We start from the raw sequence: 24,615 nt of genomic DNA, 5'->3' as shown, positions 1-24,615 counted from the left end.
TCTTTTCTTTTCTTTTTTATACAAAATGAGACAAAAAAAAAAAAAATGTAGCACCCCACAGACTCGTTCTTGTTGAATTACTATATCAAAAATTAAAATTTAGTCATAGGAGAATCAATACACTACCCGACAAGTTTGGACCACAACAGATAATTGATGTTAAAATCTAATTACATGAAAATCAATACACGTCCCGATAAGGATATGAACTATATTATGAAAGTAGTACTGGTCTAGGCCACGGCGGACAAGTGATGGTTATGAGGACTAAATTGATATCCCAATCATCAACGAAATAAGCAACTCTCATCATGTCCTTATATTTAGATATTAAAGAATGAAAAGAATACCGAGTCTGTGTCTGCGTGAACCCCTTTTCGTTTAGTACAACAATTCTAGACTTCACGGGGTCTGATTCTCTCTATTTAATAAACCCACTTTTCCACAAACAAAAGGACACCAACTCAACAGTTTCACTAGTCCGCACATTCACCTTCACTGTTTCCTAAATTGTCCTGAGCTGCTCTCCAAGAACTATAATCAACTCCCTGTCAATGATGTCTTTCTCCTCCACACCATTTCCTGCTCTCTTTCTTCTTCTGTTAGTCTCCAATTCTATAGCCAATGCTGCAAACAGTTCCAACCGTAGGCCGAGGTATCAACTATCACTTGATTATTACGCAAAATCATGCCCTCAAGTTGACCAGCTCGTTGCTTCCATAACCTCACAGCAGTTCAAAGAAGCACCCATCTCTGCTCCTGCCACCATTCGCCTCTTCTTCCACGACTGCTTCGTCGAAGTAAGCAATCCTATCCAATTCTTGATGCCTGATGACAATCAAAATTTTGAATAATGTGGACAATGCTGAGCGTTGTTCTTGTGCTTGATTTCTGATTTTGGTTAGTGGTTTTAAAGGGGTGTGATGCATCAGTATTGATTTCGTCGAAAGCTGGAAGTAAGGAATTCGCTGAAAAGGATGCAGAGGATAACAAGGAGCTGGCGGTGGAGGCTTTCGATACCGTAAACAAGGCTAAAGCAGTGGTGGAGAGCAAGTGCCCTGGAGTTGTTTCCTGTGCAGACATTCTTGCACTTGCTGCTAGAGATTTTGTCCACTTGGTTAGTACAAAATCCTCTAAATTTTGTCCTTTTTCCTCACTTAATTGATGCTTCTTGTCGTTGGAGAATATGGTCCTCAGAAATCATTGATAGTGACTTCAGTGCTTGTATTTGATCATAATGTCTTAAATGGACCTCACAATTCTTCACCAAGCAGTGAAACATCCTTAATGAATATTATAATATCATGGTTGTTGAGGTATTTGGGCACGAGTAACTTATTCGTAAAAGGTTATAAAGCAGTCAAATTGCATTAGTTAGTGCTACATTCTTATGGGATGCATCCATATTGTCAGGAATCACGAGACTGATAATCACTAGGGATTACCATTGATGAGATGAATAGTAAGCATGTTCTGAGATCACTGATTTGAAAATTCAGAAGTAACAGAAGAATAGGACACGGCAAATGCAGATTGATAAATACTTTGTTTAATAAAGGACTTAAATGTTCCTCTAATCTTTGCATAAACATTAAGTATAGTCCAGGTTCTGGTGCAGGTACTCTACATTTTAAAATATAACGTAACAGCTGTGCAAATTTAGCCATACATGATCAGACAAAAATTCAGTTTTTCATACTTAGTCAATAGCTGCCAGGCATCATTCACCTTGAAATCTGCTGGTGGCTGAGGAATCATCAGATTGAAAGATTAAATTTTGTCGTTGAGCAAATAATGACAAGAATTTGAGGACTAATGTGACAAAACGACATGTGAGCAACATATTCTTGGCTGAAATCAATTTCTAGTTAAGACATTGTATTTAGTAAAAACAGGCTGATGAGAGGACAAAAGTCAAGACAATTTTCGGGCTAATGATATAATAAACCCCTTGTCAGCTAGCAACCAAACTAAATCATAAGACATAATCTTGTTTGACTTGTGAAATTGTGAGAGTTCTTTTTTTGTTTCCAGGCTGGAGGTCCATATTATCAAGTGAAAAAAGGAAGGTGGGATGGGAAGCTTTCCATGGCTTCAAGAGTGCCGTCTAATCTTCCTCGTGCAAACGCAACTGTGGATGAGCTTCTTCGACTCTTCCAATCAAAGGGCCTAACACTTGAAGACCTGGTGATCCTCTCAGGTGCTCACACAATAGGCTTTGCACACTGCAGGCATTTCGTGAGCCGATTATACGACTACAAGGGCACAAGACAGCCTGATCCTTCCATTGATCCTAGGCTCCTTAAGGCCCTCAAAATGTCATGCCCGCATTATGGAGGGAACACTGATATAGTAGCACCATTTGATGTCACAACTCCATTCTCATTTGACAATGCGTATTATGGGAACTTGGAGGCTAAAATGGGGTTGCTGGCCTCTGATCAGGCACTGTTCTTGGACCCTAGAACCAGGCCTTTGGTGCAGGCACTGGCTAAGGACAAACAGAAGTTCCTTCAAGCATTTGCGGCGGCTATGGATAAAATGGGATCTATTGGGGTAAAGAGGGGCCGCAGACATGGTGAGAAAAGAAAATATTGCAGCATACACATGGGATGACTATTAACCAACTTTTTTTTAGCTATTTGTCCAAATTCTTTATTTCTTTTATTGGTTGTAGTTTGGTTGTCCCTCGTTGCTTTCTTGCTTACTTTTTTTTAATGTTTTTATTCTTTTTCCAATGATGATTTGGTCCGCGGTTTTCTACTGTACGGCTTCTGATGTTTGATCCAAATTATAGTAGTTAGGGTTAATTACATTTACAATATTTTAAAATTTTGAAAAAAATTGAAATTATATTTACATTTCTTTTTAAAAAGTTTTATTTACATCCGACCCCCTTTTATTAGAATTTGGAAGAAAAATGCTGATATTTGCAAATGTTGGGTAAAATTAAAAATTTATATAATTTTTTACTATATCAGTATTTTTTATCCAAACTTAACGAAAGAGAGTCATGTATAAACAATAAATTTTTAGAGGGCATATCAGTGTAATTTAAAAAAAAATAAAAAAATATAAATTTTATATTTTTAGAGGAAATTTAAGTACAGTTAACACTAAGTTAATACTCTCTGTTATTGACTCTAAGTCTGGGAAATTGATGAATAACTAACATAAATCGTGGGCCTAAATAAAAGGTTAAGGAAGAAAGCCATAGGCCTTAATGGGCCGAATTAGATCAGCCCATTAAAAGCTTTTCGGCCTAAATAACGTGAAAGAGAAGCCAGAAGAGGAAAGGAAGTTTGGAGAGCCCAATTACAGTGTCCATGTCTTCAATCAATATTGGGATTATGCAATTCCAGCACCAAATCACACTCCACTGCGAATCCAAACAGCACCAAATATTCGCACGCCACTCTGCTACTGTACGCCCTAAGCGCACGAATCGTGGTAGCTTCGGCGGAAGAAGGAAGCAAACAATCAAGTCAATGAGGGCCGTCGTTCAGCGTGTGGCCTCCGCCAGCGTTGAGGTCTACGAACGATATATAGGATTACCCACATTTTAAACGCGCACAAGCACAGATCGCAGTGGTATGTTATTGGTTAATGATTACTTACCCGAGTAAGATAGCGGTCTTGCAGGTGGAAGGCCGCACCGTATCGGCGATCGGACCCGGCCTGCTTGTGCTCGTTGGGCTTCATGAGACTGATGTTGAAGCTGATGCTGAGTACATGTATGTGTAAATCGAAGGGATGATATTTTCTTTTCAAATGCTGTCGATGAATCTGTTTGTAGCTGTTTTATTGTTGTTTCATTGGGTTGCAGATGCCGCAAAGTGTTGAACATGAGATTGTTTCCCAATGAAAAAACTGGGAAAACTTGGGACCAAAATGTAATTTCCTCATTCTCGGCCACTTGTTATCCTTGCTCTTACAACTTAACATGTGATGAGAAATAGATAGACTAACGTCAGCCACTTTTTCTTTACGGTCACAAACAATGGAATAGTGATAGTAAGCATGTATGTAACTGGAAGTAAAAATGTTGCTACTCATTTTTGCTTATTTTGGACAAAAAAGAATCGTACTCTTCTTCAGAAGAATGGGACACTATGGTATTGCATAAGGGATGTTTTCATGGCTATTAATCTTTCTTGACAGGTTATGCAAAAAAGTTATGAAGTTCTATTAGGTAAAGTCTTCTGTCTCAACCTTCCCTTTTTTTCTCCTTCCGACCTTGTTTTGATGGTTTTAAGAAATTTATTGGGTGCATTGTCTAGCTTTGTGCTGATGGGATGGTCTTTAATTTGATGCAGTAAGTCAGTTTACATTGTATGGGGTATTAAAAGGGAACAAGCCTGATTTTCACGTGGCAATGCCTCCCGAAGCAGCAAAACCATTTTATGCCTCCCTGGTTGAAAAAATCCAGAAAGCTTACAGAGTGGATGCAGTTAAAGGTGATGAGCATTCATTCGTCTCTCCGTCGTTGTTGTGGTTTGACTTAACGCTGGCAATAGTTGTGATTTACTTCTTCTACAGTGCCAACTCCCAACCACAATGATTTTCTCAATTATTATGCGTTATGCTTTGCCTAGTTTGTGTTCCTACATTCTGTATATGTGCAAAGATTGTAAGTGGGAATTTCAAGATAGACCTTAGTATGTGTGTCTCCACTAACCTAAAGCACTTGTGAGGGCTTATTATGGAAGTTTGTTATGGTTCTCTGGAGTACGGATTGCTTATAATTGTGCTCCTATGAACTCTAAAGTCCTCCAGTCATTGTTTTGGCAAAATCTTCATACACATAGCTGTCCTTTTGGGGGCAGAATGTTGGTTCTTGAGCTTTGCGCATACTAGTTCTTTGATTTGTGAGTTTAAGTTTCAATACTCCAACCTAGGTTCAAAACGACAATTTCAGGATATGCATACTAATAACTGACCATCCTTTCCATGCAGACGGTGTCTTTGGAGCCAAGATGAAAGTAAGTGAGATTTTACTACCAAGTATTTTGAACTATTTCTTTCTTGTGTAACTATATTGGCCAAAAAGGACTGGTGTAACAACCCCACATGTGTTTCTTTCTTTCTCAACCTGAAGGTTAACTTGGTTAATGATGGTCCAGTGACAATGCAGCTCGACTCTGCACAAACATCCAAGTGAGCGGGAACCAGCCATCATGCAACGTAAAATTATGTTTGGCTGGCAGAGTTTCCTCATGTTATCTGAAATTTTCTATCTCTGTATTGCTTAAACTTAGAATCTAATGTGCTGCTCATTGTTTCAGGAATGCAAATGATGTGGTAGAAGGATCATAACTAACTTCATTGTCTTCATTTGAGCAACCATCACTATTGGAGGTCTGCAGACTGAAACTCCTCTGTAGTTGAGGAATTTTAGATATCACATGTACTTAAAAGTCAAAGCCTAATGAGTAGGCATGAAAATCCTTCGTATCTCATTTCATTTTCCTGTATGATTATTTCTCTTCATATTTGGTCTCTCTTGTTGTAAGGAGAGACACGCTAATTAGTGGTAAGACTAAACAAAGAGAATCATTAATGTTTTTACTGCGGCAGCTTTTACAGATAACGGGCGTGCACTTACGAAAATAGGATCAAGCGAACTGTTAATACTATCATTTCAAATTTACTTTGGACCTAAGATTACTTGCTATCTGACCTCTGAAATTAAAACAATACCAACGCTAAGTTAAATTGGGTAATCTCCAAACTCCCTAGATTTGAAAATTATCAAACACTCAAAACAGAATTACGTTATTTTTGTAGAACAAAAAACTCACAAGCATGTTGAGACATAATAAAAAACCAAAAGTAAAGCATGCCAAATCAAACTACCATTCTTGTGTGCGTGCATTTGTGCCCAGATCTGTGGACCTTTCTACCACTACTTCAGGAGCAAAAAGAACTGTGGCCATAAAATCTTAGATGGTCACTACTGAGATTAGTTTCTCTTTATATACAACAAACAGATTTTTATAGATATCGTTGTAGCAAACAGATTCTTGAATGTCCTGTATACCCACATAGATCACTTCTGCTGACTGCCTTCATGTTCCATTAATAACAACTAACATCCTTAAGATTTTTTTGAGAGCATGGCAGCAGCTGTAAATAGCGCTTCCTTTCCAATACACAAAATCTCAGTGTCCCTGCATGATGATATGCATGTTGTCAAATAATTTAAAAAAAATCAAAACAAAAAAGGTAGGCGGATCAATATGAGCCAACTTAAACAATGTACAGGCTCTACGACTTCTATATGTTAAAAAACTACATATTTTTCCAGAACATGAAACATCAAAAGGAAATAACGGTAGGTTCAATACTTTACCCATGAGGGCAAATGATTAATATATTTCTAATATTCAACTTTTTCCATTACCTTCTCGAAATATTCCTGGAAACGCACCAAGAACTTGCATTTCACTCAACAGATTATCATACACCAGGAAATTTAGAACAAGAACATCTAAAAGCCACTCTACCGGACCCAATGACATTCTGGAAAGACAGGACATAAAGCACCATATGTAGCCAAGTGAATCTTACGGGTTTTCTTGTCTGAGACAAGTAAAAGCAGATATCATGTTTTTGCAGACTTCCACAATACAGTTGCTTTTGTCATCTTCCTGTTTATCTGACAAGCCTTTAGAGAGATGTTGATATGACAGCAGCAGATACGCCTAGTGAAGAGGGCAACGTTAGAAGAGAGAGCAGAACTCAAGACTCGCCTTAAATGTTGAAAATTACAGCAGAGAATGTGACTTTTCTAATTCTTCCATTCCCATATTAAAGCCTCTCTCTCTCTCTCTCTTACACACACACACAAAATTTATCCAATTTAGAGTTGGAGGGGAAAGGGTAGTCTGTTCTCTCATTTTGGTGGGGAAGAAGGTGGCATGTAGTCAAATCATAGTGTAATGATTTTAAGTTGAAGCCTGCTTTCCATTTTCACCTAAGAAAATCTTATGAATTATCTTTTGAGGAGGCAAGTTACTAGTACCCTACTTCTATGTCTAACTTACCCATTTGATGAAATTAAATGGTTATGAAACTCATCAGAAATTGCATATTAGCTGTCTGAAATAAATACTCGGCATAAGAATAATAAACAGAAAACCAATAAATACTCTGCATGAGAGAAGCATACTAACCTGGAAAGCATAGGCCAAGAGCAACTGAATTAACTCTGTGCTAATCTTTTTTATGATACTTCTCGTGCTGGTCCTGTTGGACAAGCACTTCAAAACTCCATCAAGATTCTCAATATTGACCATACCACTTGACCTCCTTGTTTGAACAGAATACTGCAAGATGCCACACTTCTGGTCATACAGCGAATTTGAGAGTTGACTTGATTAACATTTATACCTCTCTATCCAGGATCAAGCCCAACTATAACAAAACAGAGATTTTAAGCACACCAACTAAAAATTAAAGTATATCATTGACCCAACCGAAACTAACATATTTCCTAGACAAGCAAATGAACAGCACGATAAGCTATTAAGCTATAAGGCTTGCTAAAAGTCGGTGAGAATTTTCAACTTTGGTCTTCGGAAAGGTATCAAATAATATATATCAGATAGTAATATTAAAATACAATATCAAAATTTAAGAAAAGACAACATGAGGTTAGAAGATGCCTGGTGGTGAAATTAGAGGAAGCAATGACCGGTTCAAAATATATCTTGTTCTAAAGGGAAATGAACATACTTTCGTAATGTACTTCAGGAAATATTGTACAACAATTTCCAGCTTCCATTTTGGATCAAACACCTGTAACAATTTGAGTTAAATCCTAATTAGTTTCAGAAAAAACCAGGTTAGGACATCCGAGTACACTTTCTGATACAAAGAGGATTACCAGACAGATCAGAGAAAAGGTCATTTGCAAAAAGTTGAAGGAAAATAAGAACAAAAAGACAAGCATAAAATAGGACCGAATTAATTGGTATCCCACATTTGTAAGCAATTCTTAATGGTTTCATGGTTTCAATCAATTTCCAATTCTTAACACCTTCATGCAATTCCAATACATAACTTGTTCTATTTTCACGTTCAACATAAAACGGAATCTCCGTAAGCCGCTTTAGACGTATGCATAGAAACCTTCCCATAAAACACTAGCTAAAGCTATATTATCTTAAGGAAAACGTATCCGGCTGAGTGCCCTGCATCTCTGTGTGTATGTGTGTGTGTGTGTGTGTGTGTGAGAGAGAGAGAGAGAGCGAGAGAGAGAACCTGAAGAAAAGAAAAAAGAATATCATTGTCATAAATGAGTTCATCCAAAATGATGTCCACTACTGGGGTCCTGCAATAAAACCAGTTTACAAGTATACCTTGAGTCCTACATTTGCAGCATCCGATCTGAAAGAAACAAAATGGAAAAGTACCTAACGCCATCAGCCCTGGTAGTAAGACCCTGATGATCAGCAATCCGTCGTGATGAATCTAGCTCCATGATCTGTAGGATACACAAAGTTATGGTCAAGAACAAATAATCTTCAAATAACATCATCACAATAAAATGGCTAATGAATTCACCATTACTAAAAGTGTCTTCAGGACAGTGCATGTACACTTTTTCACTTCAGGTAAAGCTAATGCCATAGCATAATCAATTTCATGGTGTTGCTTCCCTGAAGAATTTTTGAGGTAGCCAGTTTCTTCAGAAAATACAGTCAATTGAGACAGGTCACACATGAGAGACAAACAATCCTTCACCAATCCTTTGTAAACTATTTTTCTTGAGCCCTGCGAAAAGAATCCAAAAGAAAAGTCAAGGCATACAAAACCTTTTAAAGGAATAACATAACCAAAGAATACTGAAATCATTGAATTCATGCAAATTAAAATTAGAAGATTGGTTAAGGCATACCAGAAGCATGTTTAGCAGTGACTCCCTCAAGATAATCCAGTTCATATTTTCTGCAAGAACATGAGCTTTAAACACTGATTTTAAAGAACCTATTGCAAGAAACATTGGTTTTTACCTTGATACGAGCAATTACGAGGCAAGAAATCTCCTTCAAGAACAGTAATTAGGTATTGAAGCAGTAACATGTTCTTCAAGAACTGCAGCAGGAGCATCTCAGGATTAAACACATCATTTTTTATTTCAACATCATGTCAATTTGTGATGAAAATTAAGCACACGTCTTTACACTCACTGAATATTTTCTCTGTATGAACAGAAACTCCAAAAAGAAAAGGTTACTTTATGAGTGAAAAAGAGGGTTAAAAGTTATAAATGAGAAGGGAAAGAAACAAGAGAAGCATGCAAAAGTTCGTCAAACCCCCTGAATTTCTGTCTGTAATAAGGGCATCAGAAGGTATTTTCTAAGTGCAACCATGATTTAAATTACTGCCGGCTACCAAGAAACATTCATAAGAGTGACCAGTATTTACTACAGGACTTCTGAAGCTCTAGAAACATTTCTCATGGTTACGTAGGACAGCTGGCGATCTCTTCCCTGAACTTTGGGCGTGTGGAAGAAGAAGGTCTGAATAACATATTAATATACAGGAAAGATAAAAATGAAAAAGAAAAATAAATTTTCCTTTTATTCACTTCTAAATAAGTGTTATATGACCTTGAGATTGGTCCACAACAATTCTACACTTGAATTCGGCTGCAAGCACTCATAGTCATAGGTATCAGCACTTCATCAAAGTGCATCAAGATGTACATTAGAAGCTTACTAAAATTATGAAACAATCGCAATGGAGGTGAGCAAGAGCATTAAATTTAAGGCAACAGAAACCAGGATTTTCAGCAATTCATAAAAATAACCAAAACTTGTGGAGGACTATGAAGATTACTTAGCGATGTTGAGAAAGCATCACCAACAACCTTACAAACTGCAAGTTATGTTGATAGAAACTGCTGCAAGAGAGTAACTCACTGTTGTTCCTACTGTTTCAGACTTCATCTCTGTAGCCACTTTGGCAATTTCTTGTATTAAAGCATGGAAACCCTGAAATTAACACAGTTTCACTAACTGTGAAATAGCAAGCCTAAGGTAGAATGCCATTTCAGTAGATAACAATAACAAATTCATCAATAAGTGCTTCAACAATCATTCTTGAGAAAAGAAAGGGGAAGCCGCAAGCTGCATAATTAACTAACCGAGGAATCCACTGAACTTCTTGAAGGATTTCTGGCTTCCACCTTCTCATTGTAACTGTCCAACCCAAAATTAAAAGGGAACCAAGCCTGGCATACAGCAGTACAAGTGAACTATCATTCACATGGTAACTTTAAGCCAAAATGTACACCAGAAAAAGCAGTAGGGTCATTGAAACAGAGAGACCCGGATCACCTCTTCAACCATAACAATTTGGGAGACAGCTTTTAAAGGTGACATTGAATCTGATTGTTCTCCTTTGGATAGGTACACTCGAGGGAAGCGCTGGATGGCAAAGAAATATAAAACAAATGCACATTTAAGAATATATTGCCGGCCTGTGAAACCAATGCACTATGCATATCAAAAGTGAAAAGATAAAGTACCTTATCTAATTCAATGAGAAGCTGGTAACTTTCAATTATTAAGTCAACAGAATCAGCATCCTTCAGTATATGAAAAATGGCCTCAAACATTTTTCTGTGCAACCAAATTGCAAATAAGACTCTCCATGAGCCCATATAATAACCTATATAGGCAGATAACACTTGCCAACACATATAAGAACATTTAAACATTTCATGGTTCAACAGTAAGCACTGTAGGTTTATTTAGTGTAATGTAGTTTGGTTACTAGGTGATGGTAATTACAACATGCACTAGTAAGACTATTTGAATCATATATTAAGATGACAGGGACTAGTTGTAAATTTCCAACAGACTGAGGTAAAAATTCACATCAAAATAACTTTATAAAAAGATACTGTTTGATTCACTCACTTAGAGTTAAACTGCTGAGGAATGCTGAGAAATCCAGTGTAAAAAATGCAAAGATCGTCCAATATCATTCACCTGTAGTCAAATTGTCCCACAGCTTGATACTAATAACAGCATACAAGAATCGTAGGGGTTAAACCATGTAAGGCAAATATCTGGGTTGATCCAAAGTTTCCAAACATCCTTAATAGTGAGATTGTCAACTTAGTCTCAAACTGTGATAGTATACACTGTCGCTTAAACCTTATCAGACTACTTATATTCCACTCGATACACAAACTCCCGAAAATCGTAAGAATATGCGCGACAAACAAAGCAAGAGAGAAGTACGTACCGCGTGGGTGCACTTCCATTGTCCGGTAGAAGAGAAGCAGTGCGAACAGCCTCCAGAAAAGCACGCCCTACGATACAGAAAACAATCAGATAACAATCGAGAAAACCACGAACTATAAGGGGGACCAAACAACGTTACACATATCTACGCACGATCGTCGTTGAGGTGGTCAGAGATTTTAGAATTATTGAAACCGGAAGTGTCAAGAATGGCCATCGTGTTCTCTTCCATTCCCCGATCGCCGCCCTCTCCTCCGGTTCGCCTTCGCTTCTCCATGTTCTCAATTTCTTTCTTCTCGATCACTGGACGAGTGCGAGTTTGTGATATTCCGTTCTCCCCCAAATTCAAGCCCTAAGGAGGGAAACGGTTTTATGATATCTTGATTTCTTGTTTCTTTTTCTTGATTTTCTTTAACAATATTAACACGTTTTCCCGCCAAAAATAAAAAACGGTGCTTTTTTGTTTTACTGAATATAAATGAGTCAAACTCAAATCCAATTCGATTATTTCTTGTGAGTTCAAGCTCGAAATTTTTTTCTAACTCGAGCTCGAACTTGAACTTGTATATGTAATGAGCTAGCCCGAGCCGACAAGCTCGAGCTCAACAAGCCCAAAAGGCTGTCTTCATCAAATTCTGAAGAAAAGTAGGCGAAGAAACTCCCAAAACCTCAAGCATATTGAGGTGAAACCTTAACAAATTGATCTCAAAATCGAAGCTTCCAAAAAATACGACAAACCCATTTCCACAAATGCTTCATTGCAAACCTGTTGGAGCTCTTGCTTGGCCAAGTCTTGTGTGCCGAGAACACCAATCTCTTCCTCGTCCCCGGTTGAGGGATTGGGTTTCAATCTGTTCTTTAATAATTTATTTAAATATTATATTTTATAAATACTATATTATATACATTCAAATATAAATAAATAATACTAAATACTATTATATTAATTATAAAAAACATTCAATATATAGTACAATAAACTATTAATTAATTTACTAGTAATATAATTAGTAAAAGTATAGAAAATATATATATCAAATTATCAAATTACTTGCATATAATTTTGTATAGTTATTAATATTAATAAAAAAAACGTAACTTATTTTTTAAAGATTGTCGATCTTATTTTATACAAAAAAAAAAAAATTAAGAGACGAATTTCTTAAATTAAAGTACAAAATAGTGATTGATGTCATTATGATCTTTACATTAATTCTTGGATTCACAAAACTTTGATATAAATTTACAAGTAATAAAAGATATTGCATACTGTGTTTCTTGATATAAAAATATAACTCACAAATAGATATAAAAAACTATAAGTTAATTGTGAAGACTTATCAATTTAAAAAAGTATAAGATTTATAAATAGATATTAAAATATATCATAAAAATTATATGTATCATATTAAATAATTAATTATTTTACAAAAAATATTAAAACTTATCAATTATTGGTTAAGTTTGTTGATCTCATTATATATAATAAAATAACAAATATAGATAATTAAATTGTTCAACCATCATTATCATCGTCATTATTATTATTATGAGCTTTAGATTAATTCATAGGAATCACCAAGTTTTGATATAAATTTATAAGCAATAAAATAGATTGTATAATACATACTATGTATCTTGATATAAATAAAACTCATAAATAGATATAAAAAATCATAAATTAATTGTTAGGACTTGTCAATTTAAAAAAAATATAATAAATTACAAATAGATATTAAAATATAACAATAAAATTTATATGTGTCATATTAAATAATTATTTAAAAATATTAAAATTTACTAAGTTGTTGATTAAGCTTATTTTTATATAAAGATTAATTATATAAATAAAAGTACCATAGTTTATTATTATCTAAAATAAAATATATGATATTGATGAATAATTATAATATATGGTCAATGTTAAGTATAAAATTGATAAAGTATTGAACATGAAATAAAAAATATAAAAGTTTTAAAAATAAAAATATATATAAAAAAATAAAAAAAGCTAGCAAGCTTATGACAGAGAGAATTGAGAGCTCAAGCTCAAAATCGAGTCTACTCGCAAGCTCGACTCGTTTGCCATCCATAATCTGAATCGCCTCCATCTGAGATTTTGAGGTTTAGAGAGTTTAAAAGAAACGAACATATAAATATTCTGTGCCGACACTCAAACCCAAGTTTCTTAGATGAGAGCTGACTGTTCTAATCATCTCGACTACAATGAAATTTTTGTTCACACTAAAATTATTTAACTTTCCATATGCCAAAGATTAGCTGCCCAACCCCAACTCACTGGTCCATATTATAGATGCAAGTAATTGCTTAAAGGGTCTACAAAAGATAAAATCTGAACCAATGTCCCATAGCAAATATTTCGTATCAAACATCCACTAAACTTCCGTGTGGCTAATAATTTTCTTCCCCATTTTAGCTCATACTAATAAAGTCTTGTCTGTTTGAGTTTGATCGGTGAAGCCTCATTGAATGTTCAACCTAACGCTACCAAATATCCTGAAGCTTTAGTTATATAGACGACTGGAGCACACCCTGGAATATAGCGAGTTCGCTCGGAAGAGATTCATACTATTGCACATTACTGTATTTTCTGCAATCATGTTTTGGATGATGAAGACGATGAGTGTGATAGTAACGACAATTTTCTTAGCAATTCCATTGTGTCGTCTGAGCTATGCAGAAGCCATAAACTATAACCAGCTAAGGCTTATGGCAGCTAAGCATAACATGACGTGCATCTTAGTGTTTGGAGACTCGAGCGTCGATCCGGGGAACAACAACTATCTCCCTACTCCCATTAAGAGCAATTTTTTACCCTATGGAGAGGATTTCTACAGTGGCCACCCTACTGGAAGGTTCTGCAACGGCAGACTAACCACAGACTTCATCGGTAATTAACGTGCCTAATTCTCAGCCTAACTTTTAGTTACTGCCATTATCGATTCTTTCACCTCATGTGTTACTGCAGCCGAAGCGTTTGGTTACACGGACTTAGTCAGGGCCTTTCTTGATCCTGCTATCACTAAGAAAGACATGCTGCACGGTGTTAGTTTTGCATCAGCAGCTTCTGGTTACGACGAGTTTACAGCCAATCTCTCGGTAACTCAATTTTGTTCTTTTTCAGTGATTAACATTTCATCACTACTGTGCTATTGAAATGGAACTGATAGATACATGTTCTTTGGGGGAGACGAACAGAATGTGATGTCCATAAGCAAGCAGCTGGACTACTTCAGACACTACAAGACCCATGTCAGGAACCTGGTTGGAACAGAAGAATCTGAAGAGATTGTCCGGAATGCATTGGTTATCCTAAGCATGGGGACGAATGATTTCCTTATAAGCTACTATCTCGACCCTACTCGTTCACGGCAGTACAGCATAGAGCAGTACCAGATCTATCTGATTTCACGCATGAAGACAGCCATCAAGGTAACGTAATTCAAGAAATTAATTCCTCTTTTTTTCTTTATTAAGATTGGAAAAATTCTTTTATGCAATAGTTAGTTGTGTCCGGCCTGAATATTGCAGAAAATGCATTCTCTGGGCGCAAGGAAAGTAGCGGTGATCGGAGTCCCCCCAATCGGGTGTATGCCGCTTCTGAGGACGCTCCGGCATGACATCAAATGCGATGCTGAACTGAACGAAATCGCATTTTCCTTCAACTCAAAGATACAAAGGGAGTTGAAAACACTAGCAGGACCCTCATTTACAAGTGCTTTTGTGGATGTATACCGCATTATACTAAATGCAGCTGAGAGCCCCAAGAGATATGGTAAATTAGCACACCATATTATATGAAAATTTCATCAAGTACTTTCACAGCTTTTATATTTTATTTTTCTTTATGCTATGATAATGAATACGAACAATATTGACAGGTTTTACAGAGGCTTTGAAGGGATGTTGTGGATCAGGAACGTATGAATACGGCAATACATGCAAGGACTTGAGTACGTGCTCTGACCGGACCAAATACGTATTCTGGGACGCAGTTCATCCCACTGAGAGAATGTATAAAATTATTGCCGACGATGTTCTGGAACTCATACTTAGCTATATGTTCTGAGCATTTGGCATCAAATAAACCCTATAGGGAATAATTCCCCGAAATCTAACTTCAAATAATAGTATCTATTTCGAGATTCTTCACTTTTTTGGGAGTTTTTGTTATCGTCCTTGATTACTAGTTGTAATATGGATGCAGTAAGTAACAATTAATACATCGATGGCTCACTAGGAACAAACTATTATTTTTATCCTAAATTGGTTGATATATGTGTAGAGTATTAAAGTCTAGCACGTGGTACTTTCTATTAAGGTGATAGTGGTGGTCCTCCTAATAATTACACCCCCACCTAAATCAAAGTAAGCTATATTTAAAGGGGGAAAAAACATAGACAGCACACAAGTTTCTCTCACTAAAGTAAAGGGTAAAAATGTAGATTTTTTATTACAAATTATAATTTACATTTTGTATAATAATAATTTTACACGAGTCAAATTAATTAAATGTGATGCATTTGTTATATTATTAATCACTCTTTTTAAATTGTATATTAATTCCACAATAATTATATTATATTTGTCATATAATTATTTTAGTTCGGCTAAACTCGATTTGAATTAAAATTTCATTAAATATACATATTATTTGCATAATTTTTCTAATAGATAAACACTGTAGATTTTATATATCTAGCACATGCATGTAGATAAAATATTATAATACGAGATATAATAATAATGTAGAAGTCGAAGATATACGTGGATTATGAAAAAAATTAGAGACAACTTAGCCAATTGTTTTGATGATTCCCCCAATTTCTGTCCAATAACACATGATTTCAAAAGCTATCCATCGCCTTAAACTAGTTGCTCTTTAGCAGAAGTCATTACCATGAGTTTAATTCTTAACAAGCACATCAATTACAGGCCGAAAGGCCTGAAACAGAAGCTCATATGATCTCTCAGTGGGGTGAATGGAATCCCAAAACACATACTTGGTAGCATCCGAGCAAACAGCTGACCTTGGGTTGCACATAAACGACGCCTCCACCATCCCCGTCCCACAGCATCCACTGCTAACCTCCTCAAACTCTACTCTCGCAAAACAAATAATCCCACGCCAATACTGGATCATTGATGTACATAACTCTGCCTTTATCTACAAGGAAAACTAAGACAAAAGACGGATTAACTCACCATATTTACGGCCTAAGGTCATGTCCGCTAACGGTCCATAGATGTCTATATAAGCAATTCGAGCTCCAGAGGATTGCATCTGGAGTTGCATGGAGTTCAATTCATTTTTCAGCATTTGGTTATAATCTTGGCCTATGGAGGAGAAATTACTGATGCAGTCACGTTTAAGAATTGGACTATCAGAGTAAAGAGTTATCACAACAGGCAAACAGCCCATTGGCGGCAGTCCCACAACTCCAATTCGACGAGCACCTTCACCCAACAATGCCTACAGGGCCGAAATAACTGATAAGCTTTCGAGGCTGGAGGAACAAATTAAGCAGTGAATGTTAGGATAGCTGCCAACACCTGAAGAAGCTGCCGAGTTTCGTGTAGCACGAAATTCATGTAGCTCGGAATCGTGTAATTGTAGCGTCGAATTGGTATTGTGAAATAATTCACCACGAAGTCGTTTGTGCCAGCACTGACAAGGAACAGAGCATTATTTATCAGTTCCTTCGTTTTGTCCTTCCCAATTGCGGCCTCTAGTTTTGCTCGATACTCCTTGAAGTGGTCCAGCTGCTCCGATATGGAGACCACATTCTGAAATTGCAGAAAAATGAAAACACAACATCATCATCATCAATATGTCCAAATCAAGAGAGAGAGAGAGAGAGAGAGAGAGAGAGAGAGAGAGAGAGAGAGAGAGAGACGCTTATTGTTGGTGTAAGCGGGTCGAATCCGGACCCAGCAGAAGCAAAGCTGACTCCACTCTTGAGCTCCTCAATGCTGAGCGTAGGATCCAGATAAGGAGGAACGTACTCTTTGATGCCGACGTATTTTGCTGCATAATCCACCTCAAACATTATGAAAACGTATATTCGTCAAATAGTACGTAAAAGTTCGTGAGTGTTTTGACACACTTACCTATAAAATCATTAGCAAGGCGTCCATTGGTAAACCGTCCAGTTGGCGTCTGGTTCACAAAATCTTTGCCATAAGGTGAAAAATTGCTCCTAAACGGCGTAGCTATGTAGTTATTGTTTCCGGGGTCGGCCGTGGAGTCCCCGAAAATGAGAATGGCCGAAACCGGTGAGCTCTCCGCCTTCACATTGCGAATGTCTCGAGCAGCTGCTGCTTTCGTTGAAAAGAAAAGAAGCAGAAAGCAAGTGGAAAAAGCCTCCAACGTAAAGGGCATGCTTGTTTTAAACTAAAGAAACAAAAGACAAGTTGCAGAAAACAATAGCGCCCCTTCTTTTGTGGAGTTGAGGTTGAGGTGGACCATATAAAGACAAGTTAATGCTTTTCTGGTTTGATAAGGTTTGGGAACCAAACTCTTGTAATCTTAGTTTATGGGTCTCAACCACCGTTCTGAGTCTAATTAATCTGGATGAAAATTGTTTGAGTGGACAAGGAATCCGATGATGAATCATCATTGGAGACTGTCTCAAGAAAACAGGAGAAATAAGCCCATTATTGTACCGGTTTAGGTAAGATTAAGAACTTAGGTGAGCATTTAACTTTGACTGCGTGCCTATGTTTGGGCAAAAGTGCAAGGTGACAGCTGCATTACTGCAGTTGCAATTAGAGAAATTTGAACTTGAATTAGGTTTCTTCTCTGATTGGAATTCATTCTACGATGAGTGTGCTGCATTTAATAATGAATTTTGAATAAGTATAATAATACTTGTTTTACAATTGATATAGCTCGAAGGTATGCTCTGCTCATTTATTTAAATTATTATAATTACTATTATTAATTCTCTTTTTTACAATAATTTATATACAACATATATAATAAGATACAACATTCATATTATCATCATCATGTCTTATAATCAATTGACAATTTTGTTTCATACAGTTGTCTAAGCCTTCATGAACAGATCCACTATCGGACGCAGCTCCAGGAAGATGTTATAGTATGCTGCTTCAGTTGGGTGCACAGAATCCCAGAACACATACTTGGAATCATCCGAACAAACGACGGACAATGAATTGCAGAGGACGGAGAGTTCTATGGTTCCACTTCCACAGCAACCACAATTCACTTCATCAAAACCTGCAAATATTATTTAATTCACCATTTTCCCTTCAATTAATTGCCTGATTATGATATATGTAATTGAAATATTACCAAGCTTACCAAATTGTTGAGGCTTTTTAATCAAGTCATCCAACGGTTTAAAAATCTCAACATAAATGATTTTGGCACCAGGGATGCGCATAGCAGTCAGCTTGTTCCGGAGCAAGCGATTGTAATCTCGTGCGACGGAGGAAAGCGACTCGATACAGGCACGGTGAGTGAGAGCATGGTCGGAGTTCATGGTGATGACAGCCGGCACACATCCCATTGGTGGTAGCCCCACGAAAGCAACCTTCCGAGCCCCCATCCCCAACAGACCCTGCACCATGCATATATCCTATCTTGGTCACCAATTCAAGATTTTGCCCTATCATTATCAATCACCCTATTTTTTATATTTTATTTTTAAATTTTTGTTTATATATATATACACTGTGCCCCATCTCATAAATGTGGCTTAGCCCTGTGGTAGTCGTTGTGCCAACCCACCATTTTAAGTTTCAACTACAACAAAGCAATAAATCCGATGACAGCGCATTCACACACATACACTCATACGTACAATAAAATAAATGTCATTTTGCACATCTCTGATCTCTCCATACAACGAAAATGCATACCTGTAAGAATTGTTGGCCAAGTTGTAATAGCAGGTGCTGGTAAGTGGAAACAGTGTAGGTCTGGCGTCGAATTGGTATGGTGTTATAATTCACGATAAAATCGTTTGTGCCAGCGCTTATTAGGAACACAGCCTTACTAATCAGGGTTTTGGTTCTCTCCTTCCCGATATGGACTTCCATTCTTGATTTGTACTCTTTAAAATATTTCAGTTGTTTCTCCATAGAAATCACGCCCTGCATGCATCACCATAATGACAAACACCAATCAAAACAAGTCATGTATCTTTCTATCTACATGTATGGAAAATTTTTAGTCAAATTACATTGGGCAAAATCCTTTTAAAAAAAATGTCATTTTCATTTTTGATATCATAATTATTGTGAGTTCGAGTTTTGGTACAATTAAACTAAAAAATAAGCTTTTTTGATCTCATAAAGTCATGTACGGCACACATAACAATTATGCTCCGTTTTATAATTGCCGTTAACCCCATTGTTTTGGAGGAAAAAGGCACGTGATGCTGCAAAAAAGGAGTGAAAATTGGTATAAGTTAAAAGGCTTCCAACATCCAAATTTCATTTTCCCTTCATTTTCTTTCCCCACTTCATTTTTTTTTTCATCTCTTGACCAACTTTGGCCACAAATTATAAGAACTTTTTTTTTTTTTACAAAAATTAACTATTAGAAAATTTTTATTTTAATATATATAATAATAGTTATAAAATTATAATTATTTTTATTTCAAATAATTTCTAGGATCTATTTTTACTAATTTTAAAATTAAATTATTATTTTTAAAATATTGATAAAAATATTAATACATTTTTAGAACAAATAATAATTTTAACTTAAAAAATAATAAAAAAGATCTTAAAAATTATTTGAAATACAAACAATTATAAGTTTAGAGCTATTTTATTATATATATTAAAATAAAAGTTTTCTAATATTTTTATTTTTGTAAAAAAAAAAAAATTATAATTTGTGTCAAAGTTGGTCAAAATACACGATTTTTTTGTTGTTTTTGTACCATTAAACATGACATTTGAAGTGAATAGGAGGTAACGGCTGTTAGTGTATTTTTGTGTTTTATGGTACCAAAAGTGACACTCGCCACAATTATAGAACCAAAAATGAAAATGACATTTTTCAGTGGGACCAAGAAAGGATTTTGCCCAACTAAATTTGATTGGACCAGTTATTGCATGTCATTTTTGTTGAAATATATATTAATCATATGACAAGTATATTATATTTATTATATAATTGTGCAAGTGTGATCAAACTCAAATTAGAATTTGCCCGAGATAAGAGAGAGTGAGAGAGAGAGTGAGAGATACAAAGATTTGAGCAGTAAGTGGGTCGAATCCGGTGGTAGCAGAAGCAAAAGAAACTCCAGTCATGAGGTCTTCAAGGGTGAGGGTTGGGTCCAAGTATGGAGGGATGAAGTCTTTGATCCCCGCGTACGAAGCTACATACACACATATATATATATATATATATATATATTGTAGAAACATGCAAATCAATGCACAAGTTAATTCTATGTAGAAAAGTGCAATACATTTGTCATGTAATTGATGTACAGTTTCATAAAAGTGACTAATCACATATCAAGTGTAACGTACTCACTGATTTGGATTAAAATTTTCCAATTACTCTTATCATAATCAGTACATATATTACTATATTACTAAAATAGAAATAATTAATAATACACAGCTAGGCTAACTAAGGAACAATTACGTTAATAAAATTTAAGAAAACTGAATATATTACCCATAAAATCGGTGACAAGCCGGCCATTGGTAAACCTTCCGGTTGGAAGCTGGTTGGGGAAATCCTGGCCGTAAGGTGGAAAGTTGCTCTTGGCAATAGTCTCAATGTAGTTATTGTTGCCAGGATCAACTGTAGAATCACCAAACACAAACAACGCAGAAACTGGTGATGAACTCCTATTGAAGTTGCGAGTCTCATCGATGTGTGATGAGGAAAGAAGCAGCTGGGAATGAAGAAGGAAAAGTAGAGGAATGTGGCAAAATGAACTGGAGAGAGGCCACATACTTGCTGTAAAATAGCAAAGGAATCCCCACTCTACAGATTAAACCAAAAGCGGGTCTTTGTATATAAATACGATGATATAGCCAGTAAATATAATTCACCAAATTATTGAATATGTCATTTATGAGGGGGCTAAAAGGCAGAAATGCAGCCACGACGACGATGACAAGTTGGTTGAGTTGGCATTTCATTGGCTAGCAAGCACTGTATAGCTAGAGTTCAATTTGTTTGTGTACGTGGCAAATTAAGTATACCATCCTTTCATTCGTTACGCATACATCCATCCATCCATCCATCCATCCAAACCTCGTCATCGGAATCACCGCGTGTCCGACTTAATTTACCTACTTCTCTTCTCTACAAATGAATGCCTCTGTTGCATGCATATGCCATACTCTTATCATCGTGACAGACAACGACATGAGATGGTTTTTGCCACCGACATTCTTCCAAATCATAAATCAAAGGTAATTAGAGATAGAGGAACGCCCCAACGTCAATTATTGTTATTTCCAACAATGTAAGTGAATTGCATTTACGAATGTATTTATTCATATGAAGGACAAACATATACACATGCTGTGTCGAGTGTTCACACACATCATTCTCCTCAGAATTTGTCAATACACATATCTATACATATACAATTGCCATTGACAACAATAACAATATCAATACGTTGTCATAATAAATCAAGCAAATATATAATGGAGTGGTAATTTAAATATTAATCAAGTTCGATTGAACCAAATCAATTATAAGATAAAGATGGTTTTTTTCTAAACAGTATATTAACCACACAATAAGTATATTACACTTATCATATAATTTATTTAAATTTAACTAAACCCATTTTGAATTAGAAATTTTCCGAATAATTAAAGGTAGGACGGAGAGTTGTCGCAATTTGAAAATCATAATTAGGTGAGCCCAGCAAACGTACAGGAAGTTAAAGAAATAAAGGGAGTTAGGTAAATATGCATAAAATGTAGTAACTTCTCATCTCAGCATATAATTTATTAAGGACGTAGTCCTTTCCTGGTTAATCAACAGGACTTGGTACTGCCATTCCTCTTCCTCGAATGCCTAATTACAACTAAAGAGTTTTAGTCCAATTATCAAACATTGAGGCCTTAAATACCTATTATATTAATTATTAGGAATAATTATTTCTTCATTTTTTAAAATTTGATGAATTACAGTTACACACCTTGTCTAGCAAGTACATATGACATCTCCCAACAGTTGGTGAAAGCTCCTATAAATACACCTCCTACATTGCTAGCCCAAATCTCAAGTTGAACTTGCTGAAATGAGCAATTTTTTGCTTGCATCAAGTGATGCCATTTGTCATAAAACTAAAATGTCAGAATTATAGACGCATGTAACAGTGGGGTTGAGAAGCAAAAAGTGGTCAATTCTTAGGGAGGAGATCCCCAGGTTGTCCAGGTGGTCGTTGGGGCTTCACTAATGCCCCAAGCACGTAGAGGCAAAGGCACACCATATCCCACTGATTCTGTGGACCCTACTCACACCAGCACCTCTTCTGGGAGATTGTTGTCCATCCCACTAGACAGGCTCCGGCAGATGACCGATTGCAGTTTGGAACAGATGGAAAAGATCCTTCAAGCTCATCTGGAAGGCATGCTAGGTGTGGAGATCCCTTTACCCCTCGTCGAGAAAGTCATGGTGAATTTGCCACAAGATCCCCTCGATTAAGTCGTCCCGTAGCCGCAGGAGGATGCTCGTGATAAATGGAAGGCTCACCTGCAATATTTGTTTTGTCGACTTCTTTTGTAAAGTACTGTAATGATATATAAACATAACATGAAAATGATCTAAAAATAAACTATATTCATAATATTTATCATTACATTGAACTAGATGGCCTACAATAGATTACAGACAATTAATCCACTGACTTTTTTTATCACCTATACTAACAATTTCCCCATAGGGATGACCTGACCGCTTTATGTTTGGACTCTGGCCTGCCCCTAGGTAGGTTTTCTTCCTTGTTGACCGTGGATCAGCAACTTGGGTTTCTAAGCATTCCTCGGCTTTGAATCTCTTGGGCCTGTAGTCTTTTGGTGCATAAGTTTTTATTGATAAATAAGACAACAAACTAATTACATTTTGAAATATTAGGTGTTGAGCTAAAATTAAAGAGATCATATTCAAATTATGAATTTAAGATAAATAATATTGATAAATACATTATATATATGTATGGCGTTGGGGGCATATATATTGGAACAAATTTTTTTTAAAAAATTAGCATTTGATTAAAATTGATAGATAATAATAATAATAATAGATAGATAGATAGATAATGAGTTAAATTTATTTTTTGACCCCATGTAATATGGAAAAATATCATAAATCTCTCTATAAAAAAAATTTAGTATCATCCCTATATTATGAATAATGACTCACACCACCCTCTAGTGAACCAGAGCCTATTTTTTTTAGAAATAATAACTAAAATGCCCCTCCTGGTCAATCTAGGCCAATTAAAATATACTTATAATATATAAAATTAAAATTTCATATAGAAAAAATTACTTTTTTAGTTTTTAAATATGCTCAATATTGATTTTAGTCTGATAAATTATGTCCAATTTTTTGTAAGTCCATTTTCAAAATTGATGAAATTTAGTCCCTCGGTGGCCGAAATTTTGACCTTTAACCGAAAAAATGACATGGCATGCCATTTGAATATTTTTTGTGGTTTTTTTAGTTCTACATTGCTTTAGAAAATGAGTTGGATGATATATTGGATGAATTATATTATATAAATGATTAAATTTTATAAAAATAAAATTGTTTGTAATAAAAATAAAAATATTATAATTATTATAAAAATATAAAAATATTATATTTCACCATTGTAGTGATGGGCGATGGAGATCGCCCTCGCTGGTGGAATTTGCCTTTGGATTGAAAATTGTTATGATACAATTCTCATTGTAAGTTTATTACTTAAATTTCTTATTGTGAATAATGTCTCTAACTATTATATTTTATTTGTTCCAACATGGCTTTAATTGTTTTTTATTTCTAAATCCAACTGTGATATTTCTATCTGATCCATAACTCGAAAGAAAAAAGAAAATTTGAATACTCATAAAGATACCACTTACTGCAACAAAGAACTAGCCTCCTTGCTTAATTTTTACTCGCAATTGATTATCCACATCACTCATTTCTTTTTACATGTAACAATACAAAAAAGAAATCATTGAAAATTAAAAATATTTGTACATAAAGCACTCAGAGAATATAAAGCAACGAAAACACAAGCAATAATGCAAAAAAGAAAAAGAAAGAAACATTCCATGTAAAGTGGAAAGAAAATAGGAGAATGAAAATCATCGGAGC

The 24,615-nt window shown here is 35.7% G+C and overlaps 6 protein-coding genes across 11 annotated transcripts; 3 read left to right on the top strand and 3 right to left on the bottom strand.

Annotated features, from left to right (window-relative positions):
• Positions 1–152: 152 nt before the first annotated feature.
• Positions 153–2,768, top strand: LOC105175601 (Peroxidase superfamily protein). Its single transcript, XM_011098092.3, has 3 exons — positions 153–800; positions 917–1,117; positions 2,035–2,768. Exons 1-3 carry the CDS (start codon positions 555–557, stop codon positions 2,614–2,616), a joined length of 1,029 nt encoding a protein of 342 aa, XP_011096394.1. The 5' UTR covers positions 153–554; the 3' UTR covers positions 2,617–2,768.
• A 531-nt stretch (positions 2,769–3,299) lies between these two features.
• LOC105175600 (D-Tyr-tRNA(Tyr) deacylase family protein) lies at positions 3,300–5,590 on the top strand. 4 transcript variants are annotated; one of them, XR_002288187.2, is made up of 8 exons: positions 3,300–3,530; positions 3,643–3,734; positions 3,827–3,893; positions 4,162–4,192; positions 4,317–4,457; positions 4,957–4,982; positions 5,124–5,184; positions 5,286–5,590. XR_002288187.2 is itself a non-coding variant. In XM_020698514.2 (8 exons), exons 1-7 carry the CDS (start codon positions 3,327–3,329, stop codon positions 5,124–5,126), a joined length of 564 nt encoding a protein of 187 aa, XP_020554173.1. In that variant the 5' UTR covers positions 3,300–3,326; the 3' UTR covers positions 5,127–5,157; positions 5,286–5,590. The 4 variants fall into 4 exon arrangements, 3 of the variants coding, with proteins under 3 accessions (XP_020554173.1, XP_011096391.1, XP_011096392.1); XM_020698514.2 differs by having other exon boundaries at positions 5,124–5,157; XM_011098089.3 differs by having other exon boundaries at positions 3,301–3,530; positions 5,099–5,157.
• Positions 5,591–5,833: 243 nt separating this feature from the next.
• SNI1 (negative regulator of systemic acquired resistance (SNI1)) lies at positions 5,834–12,111 on the bottom strand. Of its 3 annotated transcripts, none has more exons than XM_011098086.3 (16): positions 12,028–12,111; positions 11,415–11,613; positions 11,263–11,329; positions 10,538–10,631; positions 10,347–10,436; positions 10,154–10,240; positions 9,930–10,001; positions 9,018–9,099; positions 8,903–8,952; positions 8,569–8,778; positions 8,418–8,488; positions 8,266–8,335; positions 7,738–7,800; positions 7,176–7,328; positions 6,571–6,704; positions 5,834–6,170 (listed from the first exon to the last, which is right to left on the bottom strand). In XM_011098086.3, the coding sequence occupies exons 2-16, from the start codon at positions 11,536–11,538 to the stop codon at positions 6,098–6,100; spliced, it is 1,440 nt and encodes a 479-aa protein (XP_011096388.1). In that variant the 5' UTR covers positions 11,539–11,613; positions 12,028–12,111; the 3' UTR covers positions 5,834–6,097. The 3 variants fall into 3 exon arrangements, with proteins under 3 accessions (XP_011096388.1, XP_020554172.1, XP_011096390.1); XM_020698513.2 differs by lacking the exon at positions 12,028–12,111 and adding an exon at positions 10,932–11,003 and having other exon boundaries at positions 11,415–11,486; XM_011098088.3 differs by lacking the exons at positions 7,738–7,800; positions 12,028–12,111 and having other exon boundaries at positions 11,415–12,007.
• A 1,575-nt stretch (positions 12,112–13,686) lies between these two features.
• LOC105175598 (GDSL-like Lipase/Acylhydrolase superfamily protein) lies at positions 13,687–15,434 on the top strand. Its single transcript, XM_011098085.3, has 5 exons — positions 13,687–14,172; positions 14,251–14,381; positions 14,481–14,714; positions 14,814–15,057; positions 15,164–15,434. The coding sequence occupies exons 1-5, from the start codon at positions 13,881–13,883 to the stop codon at positions 15,349–15,351; spliced, it is 1,089 nt and encodes a 362-aa protein (XP_011096387.2). The 5' UTR covers positions 13,687–13,880; the 3' UTR covers positions 15,352–15,434.
• Positions 15,435–16,026: 592 nt separating this feature from the next.
• On the bottom strand, positions 16,027–17,862 carry LOC105175597 (GDSL esterase/lipase At5g45960). The gene is made up of 5 exons (XM_011098083.3): positions 17,394–17,862; positions 17,180–17,310; positions 16,836–17,069; positions 16,488–16,755; positions 16,027–16,382 (listed from the first exon to the last, which is right to left on the bottom strand). The coding sequence occupies exons 1-5, from the start codon at positions 17,662–17,664 to the stop codon at positions 16,189–16,191; spliced, it is 1,098 nt and encodes a 365-aa protein (XP_011096385.1). The 5' UTR covers positions 17,665–17,862; the 3' UTR covers positions 16,027–16,188.
• Positions 17,863–18,259: 397 nt separating this feature from the next.
• Positions 18,260–21,286, bottom strand: LOC105175596 (GDSL esterase/lipase At5g45960). The gene is made up of 5 exons (XM_011098082.3): positions 20,953–21,286; positions 20,514–20,644; positions 19,173–19,406; positions 18,613–18,871; positions 18,260–18,528 (listed from the first exon to the last, which is right to left on the bottom strand). Exons 1-5 carry the CDS (start codon positions 21,233–21,235, stop codon positions 18,335–18,337), a joined length of 1,101 nt encoding a protein of 366 aa, XP_011096384.1. The 5' UTR covers positions 21,236–21,286; the 3' UTR covers positions 18,260–18,334.
• Between the last annotated feature and the right edge of the window lie 3,329 nt (positions 21,287–24,615).

This window comes from Sesamum indicum, linkage group LG12 (assembly GCF_026168435.1).
Source record: "Sesamum indicum cultivar Baizhima isolate 11 linkage group LG12, ASM2616843v1, whole genome shotgun sequence".
In the NCBI taxonomy this organism is placed as follows: domain Eukaryota; kingdom Viridiplantae; phylum Streptophyta; class Magnoliopsida; order Lamiales; family Pedaliaceae; genus Sesamum; species Sesamum indicum.
Note: the sequence above shows the minus strand (reverse complement) of the source record. Positions and strands in the feature narration are given on the sequence as shown.